Raw genomic sequence first — 18,015 nt, forward strand, 5'->3', positions numbered from 1 at the left:
CTTGTGAAATAGTAGAGGTTTGCCTGCAATGCCCAGTTTCTTCCTCGTGAGGAAACCAGTCTTCTCTGTTCCTCTATAGCTTGCTACCACCATAGACTAACTGAGCGTCCTGGTTTGGGTTCCCTCAGAAGCTGACCCTGAGACAAGCATTTGAGACCAAGTTTATTTGGAAGGTGAAGGCAAACCCAGTAGGGGAGTGGGGAAGTGAGAAAGGAAGGAGAGACCACCAAGACAGCCAAGAAAGAGTAAGTCCAGCCTGCAGAGGTGGAGAGGCCACCATTTTTCAATCACAGCAGATGGACAGTTTTCTCTATCTGCTTATAAGTCTAATTGCAGCATTATAATTAGGGACTCACTTCATTCTGATTTTTGTTTCACCTCTCCCATTTCACATCCTTGTTAAGTGCATATCTACAAGAACACTCTCTTTTCTTCTGGTTAACTCCTAACTTCTGGCTGTGAAATCATCAGGTCTCAGTGCATCACTTCTTCTAGAAAGCCTTGCTTCATCCCCCTTTCTGGGGTAGGGCTCTTTCTCTGTGCCTCGTACCCGTCCTATTAGAGACTTTGTCATACCATATTGCTTTCATTTATTCATGTAATAAATATCAATTATGCGCCTGGCACTGTTTTAGATTCCAGGAGCTTATATTCCAATAGGGGAGTTACTTTTTATTTGTAATTTTATTTTGATTTCTTATTTACCTATGTGTTTACCTCACCTAATCATATCCATTTTGTTCACCATTTATGTCCTTACTTCTCAGCACAGCGCCTGCCACATAGAGGGAGCTCAATAAAAATGTGTTGAATTGAGTAGAAGAGCCCAGTGCATCTTAGTTCAGGATGATTTGATATTTCTATGGCCTTTTCCAAGGGGGAAATTGAACTCTCAACTTTCCTATTGGCTGTTTTCATACGATGATGTGCCCATTGACAGATAAATTGACCCAACTTGCCTGTTGGGGGTATAAATCTGTTATTGAGTGAGTTAATGGTATTTTGCCCATCATTTTTTCTTTTTCCAGGCTGGGAGAACATAGCCCTGCCTAGCTGGAGGAAAGTCAGAGAACATCTGCAAAGAGGCTGGAAGCTTCATTTTGCAGACACACAAGGGGCTGACTGAAGCAGTATAGTGTAATGATCATAAGTAGAGGTTCTAGAGTCAAAGTGCCCGAGTTCAAATCCCAACTCTGCCACTCGCTTGCTGTTTGACTTTGGGCTATAGTTCCTAATGCGTAATTAGGGATAATAATAGTATATACCTCATAGGATGGTGTGTGAATTAAATAAGTTTAACACCTTTAAAATTAACAAGTGACTAGAATATGGTAAGTGCTCAATAAATGTTATTATCATTATTGTGATTTGTTCCCATACATCAGTGCTGGTTCATTTAACAATTGGAAGCCGGCTACAGGACTCTTTGTGGTGCTCAAAGTAACATTTTAGGGTTCTTCATACAGTGGAAAAATATGGTGAAGTTCTTCATTTTAAGCAAATTCTAAATTTTAGCCAAATCACATAAAGGTCACAGCCAATCCAATTCATGGTCCAGAGACTGGCTGTTAAAATAACCACCTAAATCATGAGTTCTTTCCGTGATTAAACAAATATTTAGTGAGTACTGTAGGGGCAGAAAAACTTTCCCTTCTTCCCTTCTAGGTTCTTTGGCTAGTCTAATGGTTAAATTGATATAAGACAGATTAACAGGAGAAAAACAAATTCATTATGAACACATGGGAATCCCATAAAGATATGAAGACTCAAAAGGTAGCCAGATAACTGGAGCTTATATAACGTCCTGAGCTAAGGAAAAGGGTGGGGGACTGGGGATACAAAGAAAAGGAAAGCCATTCGCAGGAAGGCAGAGGAGAGGTTTGGAAAATAGAGGTTGCCCTGTAATGCAGATAAGTTTGTTAGGTAAAAAGGTATCTCTGGTAATAGTTCTTTTCCTGGTACAGGGCCCTTTTCCAATGTAAATTTAGGCAGTTGAGGGGGAGGTAAAGAACTTTTCCTGAATCTGTTGGGTTTTTGATTGCCTTTAGCTCAAAATAATTCTCATGCCAAAGTGGCATATTTTGGGTGGCAAAACCTGCTCCCCTTCAGTACCTCTTATGCATTTGGAGCTGGAGATGCCAAGAGGAATGAAGTGGATCCTTTTCCTTCAGGATTTCACATGTAAAAGGACAAATTACAGCACACTTTGGAAAGTTCTATAATTGGACACACACATGGCTTTGAGAGCCAGAAGACAGAATGACTAAGTCCCCTTTGGCGATTCAGGAAAGGCTTCACGCAGAGGAGGTGACATTTGAACAACTGTATCTAGACATAGCTATCATTTAATCACGTGGATTGAATAGGCCTTTGGCTGGAAACCCAGCCATATAGTGACATTGTCCACTATTTTTGGGGAGCCTGGGTAATTATATTCTCATTTACAGTGTGTATGGCAGCCTCACATCAGGTTCTAATCTTGGAGTCCCTGCCATGGAAACCTGTACATTTGTATTACCTCATAATGAGGCCCTCTGACAATATTTAATATGCTAATAGGAGTACAGAAGCCCAGAACTGCCTTTCCAGTTATTTTTAAAGTGACTCCATTAGATTAAATAGTAAGCTAGGTAACCACTTTACTGGATCTCCTGTGGTTCTCAATTGCAGAAAGGAATTGACTAAAGACCTGCTTGGGTGGGGTTATGAAATGATTATGGCTGGAGACCTTTAAATCCTAGCTCACGGGGCCTAAGGCCAGTGAGCTGAAAAATACATACGCTGTGTAACCAGTTAGGAAGAGTTTGGGAGGAATATTGCTGTTGGTGCAGCTGCAGTCAGCATGAGACTCTAGGAACAAGATCACTCACCTCTGGATAGCCTCAAAGGACAGCAGAACTGAGGCTGGTGACATCCAGTACTGACACTGGCACTTCAGTTTTTCAGTCATGTCTTCCTCGTCTTCCTTCTCAAACTCAGCAAAATCACAGGTCAACTTTCCTTTTCCGTTTTGCTGGTGATGGGAGGTGGATCTCCCTCTCATATATATATAAAGATATATTTTTTACCGAGCAAGGGCTCGTGTGCCCGTGGCGCAGAAAGCCAAACTCTGACAGCGGGTGTTTGTAGCAAAGTAAGGGTTTATTGCAGGGTGCCACGCAAGGAGAACGGGCAGCTTATGCTCAGAAGACCTGGACTCCCTGATGGCTTTCAGGCGAGGGTTTTTGAAGACAGTGTTAGGGGAGAGGGTCATAGGATGCATGATCAGCTTGTGGAGCTTCCTCTGATTGGTTGGTGGTGAGGTAGCAGGGTGGTGTTTCAGGAATCTCAACCTTCTGCTTCCAACCAGTGTGGTGTCTACATACCTGTGGTCAGCAGGGAGTCACCATCCTCCACTGGGTAAGGGGTCTTAGTTTCTGCCAAACAACTCAGAGATATGCATCAGATTATCTGTATCCCTTCAGGAGGAGCTAGGAGTCCTGTGACTGTTGTCCTCATCATTAACTGCTTGCGTCTGCTCTTTGGAACTCAGAGAAGCCTATGAGACTAAAGCCTTTCTCTACAAACAAGAAACAGGGGACATGGAGGGGCTTTTGTACCTGGGAGGGCCCCTGCAGGGTCCTGCTCAGTTTCAATCCTCCCTTTTCTTTGGTACTCCTCAACTTGAGGGGAACAGGTGCAGGGCAAGAAAGGGAATAAAGTTTGGGGTAGAGAGTTTCATCATAAACTCCACAGAGGAACTCAGTGTTAGGGGGACTTCATTTCACGTTCTTCAACAAGCAGCTAATTGAATAACTGGAAGAATAAAAATGTCATAGAAATGAATTTGCAGTATGGCACCCAAAGATTACTGTCTTAAACCCATGCCTTTTCAAATCCTAAGGAGTAATGTTTAGTGTTCCCACTTCCTTTTTTTTTTTTTTTTGCAGTACGCGGGCCTCTCACTGTTGTGGCCTCTCCCATTGCGGAGCACAGGCTCCGGACGCGCAGGCTCAGCGGCCATGGCTCACGGGCCCAGCCGCTCTGTGGCGTGTGGGATCTTCCCGGACCGGGGCACGAACCCGTGTCCCCTGCATCGGCAGGCGGACTCTCAACCACTGCGCCACCAGGGAAGCCCCCACTTCCTTTTCTTAATTGTGCCCAGGTTACTATAATGTTTCCTAAAAATGATCCTCAGTTGACCTAAAGAGTCAGCTACTAAGTGCTTTTCTGCCCTTATTTACCAAAATTTATTTTGTATTTTGTACTGATCAGATTGTTTATGCAAACAGTGGCCTGGCCCCCTTGGAAGCAGTCATGTGACCACAGCGCATTACTTGAGTGCATCCCTTTATCTCTTCACTGGGAACAGGGCAGGGTTGGGGCAGACAGCTGCGGCTCACGGGCCAGCCCAGCCTCTCCTGGATCTACGGCTCTGGGTTCACCTTCCAGGCTGAAAGGCAAAGTCTGTTCGAGTTATTTCTTTGTGTGTATGCATGTGTATTTGTTTTTGTTTTAGTTTTAATGTATTTATTTGTTTATTTTTGGCTGCATTGGGTCTTCATTGCTGCCCGCGGGCTTTCTCTAGGTGTGGCGAGCAGGGACTACTCTTTGTTGCAGTCTGCGGGGTTCTCATCACGGTGGCTTCTCTTATTGCAGAGCACGGGCTCTAGGCGCACAGGCTTCAGTAGTTGTGGCAGGAGGGCTTCAGTAGTTGTGGCACACGGGCTCAGTAGTTATGGCTTGCGGGCTCTAGAGCGCAGGCTCAGTAGTTGTGGAGCACGGGCTTAGTTGCTCCGCGGCATGTGGGATCTTCCAGGACCAGGGCTCGAACCTGTGTCCCCTGCATTGGCAGGCGGACTCTGAACCACTGCGCCACCAGGGAAGTCCCTGTATTTGTTTTTTGATTTGTTTAAACAAGAGCTCTCCCTGCAGAGAGCTGCAGAAATGTGAGATGTATGGAGCGTGTGTGTGTGTGTGTGTGTGTGTGTGTGTGTGTGTGTGTGTGTGTGTAAGTATGTGTAGGGGGATGCTCCAGAGAGAGCTGGAATTGTACCTCTTTTCTTTCAGATCTCTGCATCCTTCACAGAGAAGTTTTTTTTCTGATTTTGTTTTTCTTGAAACACCTGGGGTGAGGATAAACCTCTGCATCGGCCAAGCAGAAGAAACAGGTAATATGTTTGTTTGTTCTTAGGTATTTTGGGCAAGCAGAAGTCTACATTATAAACATTGTGTAGCAATGGAACAGGAAATGTGTTCTACTTGAAGTTTATTTTATTGCTTTGCAATTTCTCAGAATGATTTTTCTCAAATATGCTGATTACAAATCAGTTGTCATCAGCTTAAAAAGGTATACAGGTGACTTTGCATTTTGAAGGGTTGTAGCCTATTTCAGGTGAACTCGATACTTGGGAAAACTCTGTGGTCACTTGGGTGAGAGCTAGAAAATGAGGGAGGGGATACTTTGAGAAACCCTTCCAGGCCCCTCATGGGTCATTGCCCACTATACAACTTCATGTTCAGAAATCTTCCTTTAGCTCCCTTGCCCTCTTGTTGGCGCACAGGACCACAGGATTTCCACCTATCTGTAAGAAATGGAAACAGAATTCCTTGCAATGTTCAAGAATTCTCTTTAGTGATTTAGTGCTTCTGTAGATTGATCAAATTGGATCCTGAAACCAAGGCACAGCTAACTTTTTGGTGGACAGACAGTTTTGTTCTTTAAGCATGAAACAGAATGGGTCTTTAGTTCTGCCACTGTTTGGCTGTGCCATGGAGTCTGATATTTAATTTTAGTCTTAGTTTCTGCCTCTCTAATACGGGAGTGAGCAACTTTCCCCTTGAAAGTTGCTGTGAAGATTAACTGGAATAATAGAAATATAAAGTACCCACTGTGCTGGGTTAATAGTCCCTTAATAAATAGTAGTGACTTTAGCTGTTATTATTATTACTGGTAAAGCGTTTTCTCAGATCTTAGCGGTCTCAGGGGAAAAGAGTCCTTTTCTCTGTGAGTCTATAATTATCCCAGAACCAGTAGACAGACACCTGTGGGATTTAACCTCTGGGAGGTCCCGGACAGTGCATTCTGAAGGAAGAGATGTGAGCAAACACGTTTTGTTTCAACACGTCAACCACAGTGGGAACCACTCGTGCATGGCTCCTCCTAACTCATCAGCTAAGAAGAATTGCTCTTTGTTCCAGTCGGTTTTTTCCACCATTGATCTTCTCATTAGCCTTTGATACAAGTCTGTAAGGTAGGTGTTATTATCCCTATTTTCTTATGAGAAAACTGAGGTGCAGAGGAATTAATGACTAGCTGAGAAGAATTTGAACTCTGGTTCGTCTGACTTCTAAACCCCAGTGTCCATTGGGCCAGCATTAGGCAGTTAGATTCATATTAGAGATGCATATTAACATCCAGAAAGCTCTGAAGAGTTCTGCAGTAAAGGGACCTGTTTAATCCTACTTCTCCTGAACTTATTTGATGGTGGGACTTTTTTTTTTGTGGGGGGGTCTTATTTCTAGAATCATAAACCACATAGAACTCCTCTTCCACAAACACACTTTGGAAAACCTGGCACTAGGCCTAGCTGCCTTCTGATTACAATCCTGTCTGATAGAACACACACCCTCAGATACATTCTAGTGGTCAGTATCGTTTCCTCCTTTTTCTTACCCTTTCATGGACCCAGGAATAATCACCAGCTCCATCTTACAGAACTCCCTTTATTCATTTAAGACCCCACACAGGAGCAAATGCTACAGTGTTCTACTGGAAGAGTAGTGGTGGAAGGGGCCTCTCTAGAGCGGTCTGCCAGAGACTCCTCTACCCGGCTCTATGCCCCTTCGTTGTCTTTAGTCCACAGACATCAGGCTGTAGAACCTCTGTTTCAATGAATGCCAAAGAGAATGCCACAGAGTAAGCCTGAAGACGCATCTGTCCTCCATGCTTGTGTCTCACAGTCCAAGGGGGAAGAATTAGACCTGCTCACCTCCCACTCTGGGGGCTGGGGTATGGTGCCAGTTAAATGACTATGGGTTCTGGATTTGGGTTTCTTGGGGCCAAGCTGGAGTACAGATTTCTCACAGAAGTCAGCATCTGTAGGAAACGCTGAGCTTCTAGCATGGGAAACCACACAAGTCACATCTAGAATGCCAGAGGCGGAGCAGAATCAAGGTCAAGGTGGCTGAGCCAAGGTGCGGACGTTCAACAGAGATGCACTTTGAAAGAAAATCAAGAATGAATAAGAACAACTTGGGGAGGCTGGGCTAGCACTTGGAGGGTGCTTGGAGACCAAGGTTGGGTTGGCTCCAAGGGCCATCTTTTGTTCTTTCCTTGTATTTTCACCCTGGGAAATGAATAGTGGTTAAGATGAAAAGAACTAAACAACGTCAAACAGTTCTCCCCCACTCTACCCTCCCCCGCACCCCCACCCACCCCCTGCCACGCACAGTGAAAACCTTTTAGCAGAAGCCTTGGAAGACTTTCCTTTCGCAGATTATAAGTGTGCCAAGGATGAGTCACTATTTTACGTTTATGCTTTAAAACCACCCTCGGTATATATTGGTAGGGGCAGCAGCACTGAGCAAGTTTCAAGCTGTTACTTGCCAAGATCCACCTTTTAAGTGGTTTATGTCACTGACTACGGCATCCTTGGGTCTTTGTGAATGCTGCAGAGACTACCCACCTCTTGAGCTGGAGAACTCCTTTCAGGCCCTAGGGAAATCATTTCTTCAGAGACTTCTTTAGCACACCGTTTATCTGATGCTGACAGAGGGCAGGGAGTGGAAGGAAGAAGCTTAGATTGTCCCAAATAATGGAAAATTCCCAAATCATTTTTATCAGCTTTGCACCACCCAGGGTTGTCCTCAAAGGGACATACACTGCTTACAAATGTGCGTCCCTCTCAGCCTTTAAGTGGGTGATTGCAGTCTAGGTTGGGTAGTGTATGGGAGTAGTAAGTGGCACCTGGCCTTAACCAGCTCTTGTTTTGGTGAGAATTAAAATGAGCTGACTCTTGTTTTGTTTTACCTGTTACCTAAGGAAATTAAATTATTATTATTTAATAATGTAAAAATTCTAATAGCAAATTATTTTTTTCTAATAACCCAAGAATTCTAGAACAATGCTCATTTCTTTCTATCATGATTTAAAGTTTTTCTTTAAAAATGAATATATAAGTACTACCCATTTTCTGGTTTAATAAAAGGCTTTTGTGTAATCAAATAGCATGTATCTGTGCACGAAATGATGGACTAATAATTACTTTTAGCATTAATTTTTTAAAGGACCCTGGCTTAGAAATATGCATTCCCTTATTCATTCATTCATTTGGCATTTATCAAGCACCTGCTATGTGAAACGCACTGTGTAGGTGCCAGAGATTCAAAGAGTATTTAGAAACAAAGGTACCCATGGAGCTTACAGTCTAGCAGAAATATATTCAAGTTTGATGCTTTTTAGTTCCTAGTGAATCTTTTATATGGACTTCTGTTTGTTGTGTAATGAATTGACTGAGGAGTGGCTGAGAGCCAAATGCCTTTGGAGAGAGATTGCTTTTTTTTCTGGAAAAAAAAATTGAGTTTGAAATATATCACTTCCTATCGTAGCATCAGTGTTGCCTACTCAATGCCTAACTCTTATGTATTCATAAAAAGGGGTAGAAAAAAATAGCATAAAGATGGAAGCAAAGCCCAAGGGAGATATGGAGAGCAGTTTTTCTCAAACTGAGATATGGGGAGTGCTTGTGTCGAAGTCCCATGAAGGGTGCACTTTTAATTGCACATTCCCAGGCCCCCTTGGACTGCTTGAATCTAAGTATTGGCAGTAAAGCCTGGGAGTCTGCATTTTAAAATAATCTCCCCTGGTAAGTTTTGTGGTACTCATATAGGAGAGCATGGATCTAGGCACTTGGAGAAACTCACCAGGACCAAATGAACTACTTCAAAGGGTGAGGAAGAACCCAGCAGACGTGTTCTCATAGGCACTGCAGATAACCTTTGAGAAATGTCTGAGAATGGAGAGAGCAGAGGTGATGAGTAAATAGTGCCCCAATTTCAAAAACAAGCAAAGAGTAGATGCCAGAAGCCACTGCCTTATAAGCCTGACATGACCTCTGGAAAAATTCTGTTCCAAACAGATGGAGTCAAAGCATTTAGAGGAAAATGTGATGATCACTAGGCATCACTATGGGTTCCCTAGAACATTGTCTGCAGTAGAGAATGGCAAACTTTGCTGCGCATTAAAATCACCTGGGGAGCTTTTAACGCCCCTGATGCCCAAACCCCACTCAATACCAATTACCTCAGAATCTCTGGGGATGGGACCCAGGCATCACTATGTTTTAAATCCCCAGAGACTAATTTGTTGAGGTGCCGTCTGAGCATTGGGAGTTTTAAAAGCTCCCCAGGTGATGCTAATATGCAACAGAGTTTGACAGCCAGTTTGTCTATATGACTTTAGACAAGGGGCTTGGTTTTCTTTCACTTTGTGTAAATTCTGGGTAATTCTAAAAGTCTACCACCTTTAAACGTCTATAATTCTGTTATTAAAAGTAATGGCAAACTGATTTCCTTCCTTCCTTCCTTTCTTCCTCCCTCCTTCGTTCCTTCTTCTCTTCCTCCTCCTCCTCTTTTTCTTCTGCTGCTGCTGGCTAGCCTGGAATGTCAAGGTGTCAAATTACATATCTTAATTTCATTAAAATAGTTAGCGAAATTTACCAGGACGTCTCATAGATAAGTAAGTGGATGCTTACGATGGGTAAATTTACCACCTAACTGAAGGAGTAGGAGAGTGTGAATGTAATGCGTCTGTAGTAACCCTAGAGATTGGTCTGGAGTGGAATGCCACAAGGGTTTTCTGCCCTTGGAGCTGACCCTGTTAACATTTTTTACGCCTGATGTAGATAAGAGAGATATGTAAGAAATGCCTCTCAAATTTGGAAATAACCCGAAGTTTAGGAGGGTTAATCAGTTCAATACATAATAGAATCAAGCCTAGCTCTGATCAGAATACTGTTTATTAAGGTTATTGTCGTTTTAAAAATATTTCCATAATTCAGATATTTTGCTCATTTTGTTTTGCCCCTTTCTTTCATTGAGTCGCAATCTTGCAGCATTTAGTGTAGTACTAACGGAAAAATAGGCATGCCTGGCAGAGTCCCAAGTCAGTTGTTCTTTGACTTTGTTACTATCAGGAAATGCAAATAGATTAGCACAGGCTGGTTTGGAGTATCACGAAATAAAGGAAACATCACCCTAAAAAGGCATGAGGTGGGATTACTACAGAAAGGAATTTTGTTGAAAACTCCCATGGAGTGATTGTGGAAGATCCAATGTAACAGTCTCAGCTGAGCCATCGGAAGGCCTGGTGAGTGCAAGGGCAGACTTTGGAGGGGCCTCAGAAATGCCTGGAGAGCTTGTTTGAAAAGGGAACTTCCTGGATTCTGATGCTTTAGTTTCTGGGGAGGCCTTGAAGCCTCCTTTTTTTTTTTTTTTTTTTTAAATAAGTGCCCTGACTGATTCTGAGAAATAGTGTCAAAGAACTCATTTTGATTTGAATTTTGGCATAGTTGTATAAATATGTTGTTGTTGTCTCATAGCCATTCTCCAATTTGTGTTTTTAAAAGCCCAGATAGATTTAACTATTTTGAGCTTAAAAGCAAAACAGTTAAATTATGTCAGATCCTTCATATCCCATTCCCTATATTTCAATTAGAAAATTGTATGATCTTACATTTCCATTTTTCTTTTCATTTTAATGCTTTATTTTATAGAGTATTGATCTGACCTAGACACGGGGAAAATGTAATTTATGTGTTGCAGAAAAGCAATGTACAGCTGCTCTGTTGCTGCTTCTGTGTTTTGGAAAATAAACCAGGATTAGACTATGTCTGATCACTTTCCATATCATATGATGAACAGCAGTTGAGAAGAAGCGTAAAATGAACCCTGCTGAGCAGCCCTTAGACACCTTGTTAACGGCCGCTTTCCTCCCTCCCTCGTGTGTCCTCATCAGGATCTGTGACGGAAGTGGATCAGTCAGGAGGGGCTCCTCGCAGAGTAAAGGGAAGCACTTTCACCCTGTTTTAGAGTGAGAAGTTGATTCATGATTTACAAGACATGGGCTGTGGCATTTCGTCTTCGATGAAAGACAAGAAATCTGAGAAAGGTGAGTGCTAGGAGTGTGCCTGTCTTCCTGGATCAAAAGGGGAGAGTGAGCTGGGTTCACCCTCTGCCCCTTTCTCATTTACACACACAGTTCTCAAGCTGCCCAGAGTGATTTTGCACGAGGCATCATCACTTGAACTGAAGGATAAATTGGGATAACATTGGAAACTACCTTTAGGAAGATGTAGCTTTGAATGTATGATGTGCCATAAAGTATTATCTGAGAGATATTTTATGTTTGATTTGATTTCAGTTGAAAATGTACCAATATAAAATCTCAATTTAAAACTCAGTGGCAGGGAACAAGAAAGCCTCTCTGTAAATTTATATCTGTTTATTCAGTATGTTTATAAATAGCTCTATCCATACCTATGTGACATTTGGTAGCATCATTGAATTTTTATTAGATTTTATAACTCAATGATCAGATTTTTTATAGCTATTCAATACAGAACTTCATGAGATTTGCTTCATGTTTTTAGAATATTCTACGTAGAATTTGAGAAATGCTAGATTATCTGCTTCCTGAAAAGTGTGTTGTTTCTAAATAGATGATGTGCCCCCCACTACCCCCATGTAATTAGAGGCTTCAGTATTTCCTTTGTTTATTTTGTACTGACATTCTTTCTCATACATACTAGAATCTATTTGAAACTCACTTGAGTGTTTAACGGACATAGTCTCCACATGCAAATTAAACCAGAAACAAACAAGCTGCGGTGCTTGTGTGAATAACTTGCTCTTAAACCCATTCCTTTGTTATCTAGGTTATAGATAATTTTCCCAGTTTCTGTTCCACATCTTGGTTTTAGCAGTTTACTCAGGCTTAAGATGCGGAGTTTAGGATACAGAGTATTCTATTCTAATTAGTGTGGAATGTTTTCCTTTGGGAATCACATGTTGGTCTCCCTCCCAGCTGACTTGTGCCAGTGAGTTAGCAAGTTAATCTCTGACAGTGGGGCAACAGGAGATTCACTAACTCTTTCAGATCTGTAAGCATGTCATGAAATAAATCTTTCAAAAGCTCCAACTGAACTAATTCCATGGTAGTAATTTATTATGAGAGTAAAGAGAGTTATTCTCTTTTTATATCTAAGATTACCCAGAGTTTTAAAAATGTAGCCACATTTCTTAGGTTAAAAAAAGCGTAGGGCTTCCCTGGTGGCGCAGTGGTTGAGAGTCCGCCTGCCGATGCAGGGGACACGGGTTCGTGCCCCGGTCCGGGAAGATCCCACATGCCGTGGAGCAGCTGGGCCCGTGAGCCGTGGCCGTTGAGCCTGCGCGTCCAGAGCCTGTGCTCCGCAACGGGAGAGGCCACAACAGTGAGAGGCCCACATACCGCAAAAAAAAAAAACCCAAAACATAAAAACGTAAATTCTCTCTTTTTGAAATACTTTTCAGCTTTTAAAATGTTGCATGCAAATGGGAACATTAACTTCAATTTTTGGATTGCTGTTTCTTTTAAATAATTTATTGAGGTGAAATTCATGTAACACAAAATTAACCATCTTTTTAAAAATAAATTTATTTATTTTTGGCTGTGCTGGGTCTTCGTAGCTGCGCGGTCTTTCTTTAGTTGTGGCGTGCAGGAGCTACTCTTCGTTGCGGTGCACTGTCTTCTTATTGCAGTGGCTTCTCTTGTTGCAGAGCATGTGCTCTAGGCACACGAGCTTCAGTAGTTGTGGCACGTGGGCTCAGTAGTTGTGGCTCACGGGCTCTAGAGCGTAGGCTCAGTAGTTGTGGAGCATGGGCTTAGTTGCTCCAAGGCATGTGGGATCTTCCCGGACCAGGGCTTGAACCCTTGTGTCCTGCATTGGCAAACAGATCCTTAACCAGTGTGCCACCAGGGAAGCCCAAAATAACCATCTTAAAAGGAACAGTTAAGTGCCATTTACACACAGTTGTGTAATCACCACTTCTATCTTGTTCTTGAACATTTCCATCACTCCAAAGTAAAGTCCCTTATTTATTAAGCAGTTTCTCCCTATTTCCTCTTCCCCCAGCACCTGGCAACCACCCATCTGTATTCTTTTTCCATGCATTTACCTGTTCTGGACATGTCGTGTAAATAGAATCATACTCGATGTGACCCTTTTGTTTGGCTTCTTTTACTTAGCATAATGTTTTTGAGGTTCATCCGTGTTGTAGCATGTATCAGTGCTTCATTCATTTTTAAGGCTGGATAATATTTCATCGTATGAATATATCTCATTTTTTAGTCCATTCATTTGATGGACATCTGGGTTTTTTCCACCTTTTTGGCTATTGTGAATAGTGTTGCTATGCACATGACTGTACGTGTACTTATTTGAGGCCCTGTTTTCAATTCTTTGGGGTATATACCTAGTAGTAGGAATTTCAGGGTCATATGGTAGTTTTGTGGTTAACTTTCTGAGGAAATGCCAAACTGTTTTTCTGGATCACTTTTTAATAATAGCAGCTTTATTATTCACATACTACACAATTCACCAGTTTAAAGTGTAAACTTCAGTGAATTTTTGGTATATTCATAGAGCCGTACAATCATCACCACAGTCAGTTTTAGAATATTTTCATCCCCCGCCCCCCAAACCATTAGCAGTTACTCTCCTACCCTATACCTCCACAGCCCTAGGTAATCACAAATCTCCTTTTGTCTCTATATATTTCAGCTGTTCTGGACATTTCATATAAATGTAATCAGACAATATGGAGTCTTTCGTGTCTGACTTCTTTTATTCAGTGTTGTATTTCAAAGTTCATCCATGTTGTATCATGAATCAGAACTTCATTCCTTTTTAATGCTGAATAATATTCCATTGTATGAATATGTTACATTGTATTCATCCAATCATCAGTTGATGGGTATTTGGATTGTTTCTATTTTTTCGCTATAGTGAGCAATGCTACTATGAACGTTCACGTAAAAGTTATTATATAAAACATGCTTTCAGTTCTCTTGGCTATAGACTTATGAGTATAATTGCTGGGTCATACGGTAGCTCAATGTTTAACATTTTGAGAAACTTCTAAACTGTTTTCCCAAGTCGCTGCACCATTTTATATTCCCACCAGGAAAGTATGAGGGTTCTTATTTCTCCACATCCTCAGCAACACTTGTTATTGTCTGTCCTTTTGATTATACCCATCCTAGTGGGTATGGAGTGGTATCTCATTAGGGTTTTTATTTGAATGTCCCTAATGACTAATGATGTTGAGGATCTTTTCATGTGTTCATTAGACATTTGTAGATCTTCTTTGGGGAAATACCATTCAGATCATTTGATGTGGGTTTTTTTGGCTGCGTTGGGTCTTCATTGCTGCGCACGGGCTTTCTCTAGTTGTGGCGAGCAGGGGCTACTCTTTGTTGTGCTGTGGGGGCTTCTCATTGCGGTGGCTTCTCTTGTGGCAGAGCATGGGCTCTAGGCGTGCGGGCTTCAGTAGTTGCAGCACATGGGCTCAGTAGTTGTGGCCTGCGGGCTCTAGAGTGCAGGCTCAGTACTTGTGGCACACGGGCTTAGTTGCTCCACGGCATGTGGGATCTTCCCGGGCCAGGGCTCGAACCTATGTCCCCTGCATTGGCAGGCAGATTCTTAACCACTGCACCACCAGGGAAGTCCCATTTGCTAATTTTTTAATTGAGTTATTTATTTTTATATTTTTTTGTAAGAGTTTTTTAAATATTCTAGTTACAAGTTCCTTATCAAATGTATGATTTGCAAATATTTTCTCCCATTCAGTGGGTTGTCTTCTCATTTTCTTTTTTTTCTTTTTTCTTTTTTTTTTTGCGGTACGCGGGCCTCTCACTGTTGTGGCCTCTCCCATTGCGGAGCACAGGCTCTGGACGCGCAGGCCCAGCGGCCACGGCTCACGGGCCCAGCCGCTCCGCGGCACGTGGGATCTTCCCGGACCGGGGCACGAACCCGCGTCCCCTGCATCGGCAGGCAGACTCCCAACCACCACGCCACCAGGGAAGCCTTCTTCTCATTTTCTTGATGACATTCTTTGAAGCACAAAGGTTTTAGTTTTGATGAAGTCCAATTTATTTTTTCTTTGGTTGCTTATGCTTTTGGGCCAAAGTCAAGATTATTTGTGCTTATGTTTTCTTCTAAGAATTTTGTATTTTCAGGTCTTACATTTAGTTCTTGATCAATTTTGAGTTAATTTTCATATATGGTATGAGGTAGGGATACAAATTTATCCTTTGCATGTGAATATCTAGTTGTCCCAGCACCATTTGTTGAAAAGACTATTATTTCCCCATTGAATGATCTTGGCGCTCTTGTCAAAAATCAATTGACCAGGGCTTCCCTGCTGGCGCAGTGGTTAAGAATCTGCCTGCCAATGCAGGGACACGGATTTGATCCCTGGTGCAGGAAGATCCCACATGCTGCGGAGCAACAAAGCCCGTGTGCCACAACTACCGAGCCTGCGCTCTAGAGCCCGTGAGCCACAACTACTGAAGCCCACGTGCCTAGAGCCTGTGCTGTGCATCAGGAAAAGCCACCGCAATGAGAAGCCTGTGCACCACAACGAAGAGTAGCCCCCACTTGCCGCAACTAGAGAAAGCCCGCACAGAGCAGCAGAGACCCAACCCAGCCAAAAATAAATAAATAAATGAATAAATAAATAAATTTATTTTTAAAAAATCAATTGACCATAAATGTCAGGGTTTATTTCTGGACTCTGAGTTCTGTTCCATTGATCTATATGTCCATCCTTATGCCAGTACCACACTGTCTTGCTTACCGTAGATTTTGTAGAAAGTTTTGAAATTGGAGGTGTGAATCCTTCAACTTTGTTTCTCTTTTTCAAGATTGTTTTGGCTTTCTGGGTCCCTTGCATTTCTATATGAATTTTAGGATCAGTTTCTCAAAAGAAACCAGCTGGAATGTTGATGTGGATTACGTTGAATCGGTAGATCAGTTTGGGAAGTATTGTCATCTTAACAGTTAAATCATCTGATTCATGAACACAGGATAACTTTCCATTTATTGAGGTCTTTAATTTCTTTCAGCGATGTCTTGTAGTGTTCAGAATTTAAGTTTTACTCTTCTTTTGTTAAATCTAGCCCAAGTGTTTTATTCTTTTTGATGCTATTATAAATGGAATTGTCATTTTAATTTCATTTTGGGGTTGTTCATTGCAAGTGTACAGAAAAACAATTGATTTTTGTATATTGATTGATCTTGTATCCTGAGACTTTGCTAAACTCATTTATTAGCTCTAATTGATTTTTAGTGGATTCCTTAGGATTTTCTATTTATAAATCATGTCATCTGCAAATAGAGGAAGTTTTGCTTCCTCCTTTCTATTCTGTGCCTTTGATTTCACTTTATTGCCTGACTATCCTGGCTACAGTCTCAGTCACTGTTAAATAGAAAAGCAAGAGTAAGCTTCCTTGTCTTGTTCTTAATCTTAGGGGGAAGGCATTCAGTCTTTCACCTTTAAGTGTGATATTAGCTGTGACTTTTTTGTGGATGCTCTTTATCAGGTTGAGGAAGTTCATTCCTAATACTAGTTTATTGATTGTTTTTTTTAAATTAAAAAGTGGTATTTAATTTTGTCAAATGACCTGTCTGCATGTATTGAGATGATCATGTAGTTTTTGTTCTTTATTCTATGATGTACTGTACATTAATTGAATTTCAGATATTGAACCAACTCTGTATTCCTGGCATAAATCCCACTTGATTATGGTATATAATCCTTTTTTTTTTTCTGTTTGCAGTTGCCACCTGGTTTTATTGACGAGGTCTTGCATGCATTACCTTTATAAACTCTATTTTTTTCTCTTTAGTTGAAGTATAGTTGATGTATAATATTATATAAGTTTCAGGTAAATAATATAGTGATTCACAATTTTTAAAGGTTATACTCCATTTATAGTTATTATAAAATATGGGCTATATTCCCCATGTTATACAATACATCCTTGTAGCTTCTTTTTTTTTTTTTTTTTTGCGTTACACGGGCCTCTCACCGCTGTGGTCTCTCCCACCGCGGAGCACAAGCTCCGGACGCGCAGGCTCAGCGGCCATGGCCCACGGGCCCAGCCGCTCCACGGCAAGCGGGATCCTCCTGGACCGGGGCACGAACCCATGTCCCCTGCATCAACAGGCAGACTCCCAACCACTGTGCCACCAGGGAAGCCCCTTGTAGCTTATTTTATACATAATAATTTGTACCTCTTAATCCCCTAAACTCTATTTTTTAAAAAATATTTATTTATTTGGTTGCACGGGGTCTTAGTTGTGGCATGTGGGCTCCTTAGTTGCGGCACATGGGCTCCTTAGTTGCAGCTCACTGGCTCCTTACTTGTGGCATTCAAACTCTTAGTTGTGGCATGCATGTGGGATCTAGTTCCCTGACCAGGGATTGAACCCGGGCCCCCTGCATCGGGAGCACGGAGTCTTATCCATTGCACCACCAGGGAAGTCCCTAAACTCTATTTTTTGAAACAAGCACTGTTTTACTTATTCCTGAATATAATACACCTATATTGATGATGCATGAAAATACTGAGAAAGCACAAATGCTCTGATCGATAAATGTGGTTTTATATAACATGAAGTAATATGTATGATGGTTTCATTCATTCATTCTGCCAGAAATACTGAGAACATAGCAGGCACTGGAGTCTCTGTTCCATGCTGAGAATTTACAGGGGAATATGAAGGACGAAATCTCTCCCATTTTAAACATGAATCCAGATAAAAGCATTGAGGGGTCTTCCTGGTTACGTGGAGACTTTTCTTGTAATTTTGGGTGTCTTGATATCTTCTGCCAGCGTTCAGTAGGTATTCTTTGGGAATTGTTCCACAGGAAGATGGATTTTTGATGTGTTTGTGGGAGGAAGTGAGCTCCATATCCTTCTATTTTGCCATC

At 41.8% G+C, this 18,015-nt stretch overlaps 1 protein-coding gene across 1 annotated transcript in view; it reads left to right on the forward strand.

The window, feature by feature from the left end:
* Positions 1-18,015, forward strand: part of PPEF1 (protein phosphatase with EF-hand domain 1) — a 144,947-nt gene that overhangs the window by 17,159 nt on the left and 109,773 nt on the right. Inside the window, exons 2-3 of the mRNA XM_032620331.1 lie at positions 5,050-5,150; positions 10,997-11,149. Coding sequence (XP_032476222.1) covers positions 11,101-11,149 — 49 coding nt within the window. The 5' untranslated portion in view covers positions 5,050-5,150; positions 10,997-11,100. The remainder of the gene's footprint in view (positions 1-5,049; positions 5,151-10,996; positions 11,150-18,015) is intronic.

Source organism: Phocoena sinus, chromosome X (assembly GCF_008692025.1).
Source record: "Phocoena sinus isolate mPhoSin1 chromosome X, mPhoSin1.pri, whole genome shotgun sequence".
NCBI lineage: Eukaryota > Metazoa > Chordata > Mammalia > Artiodactyla > Phocoenidae > Phocoena > Phocoena sinus.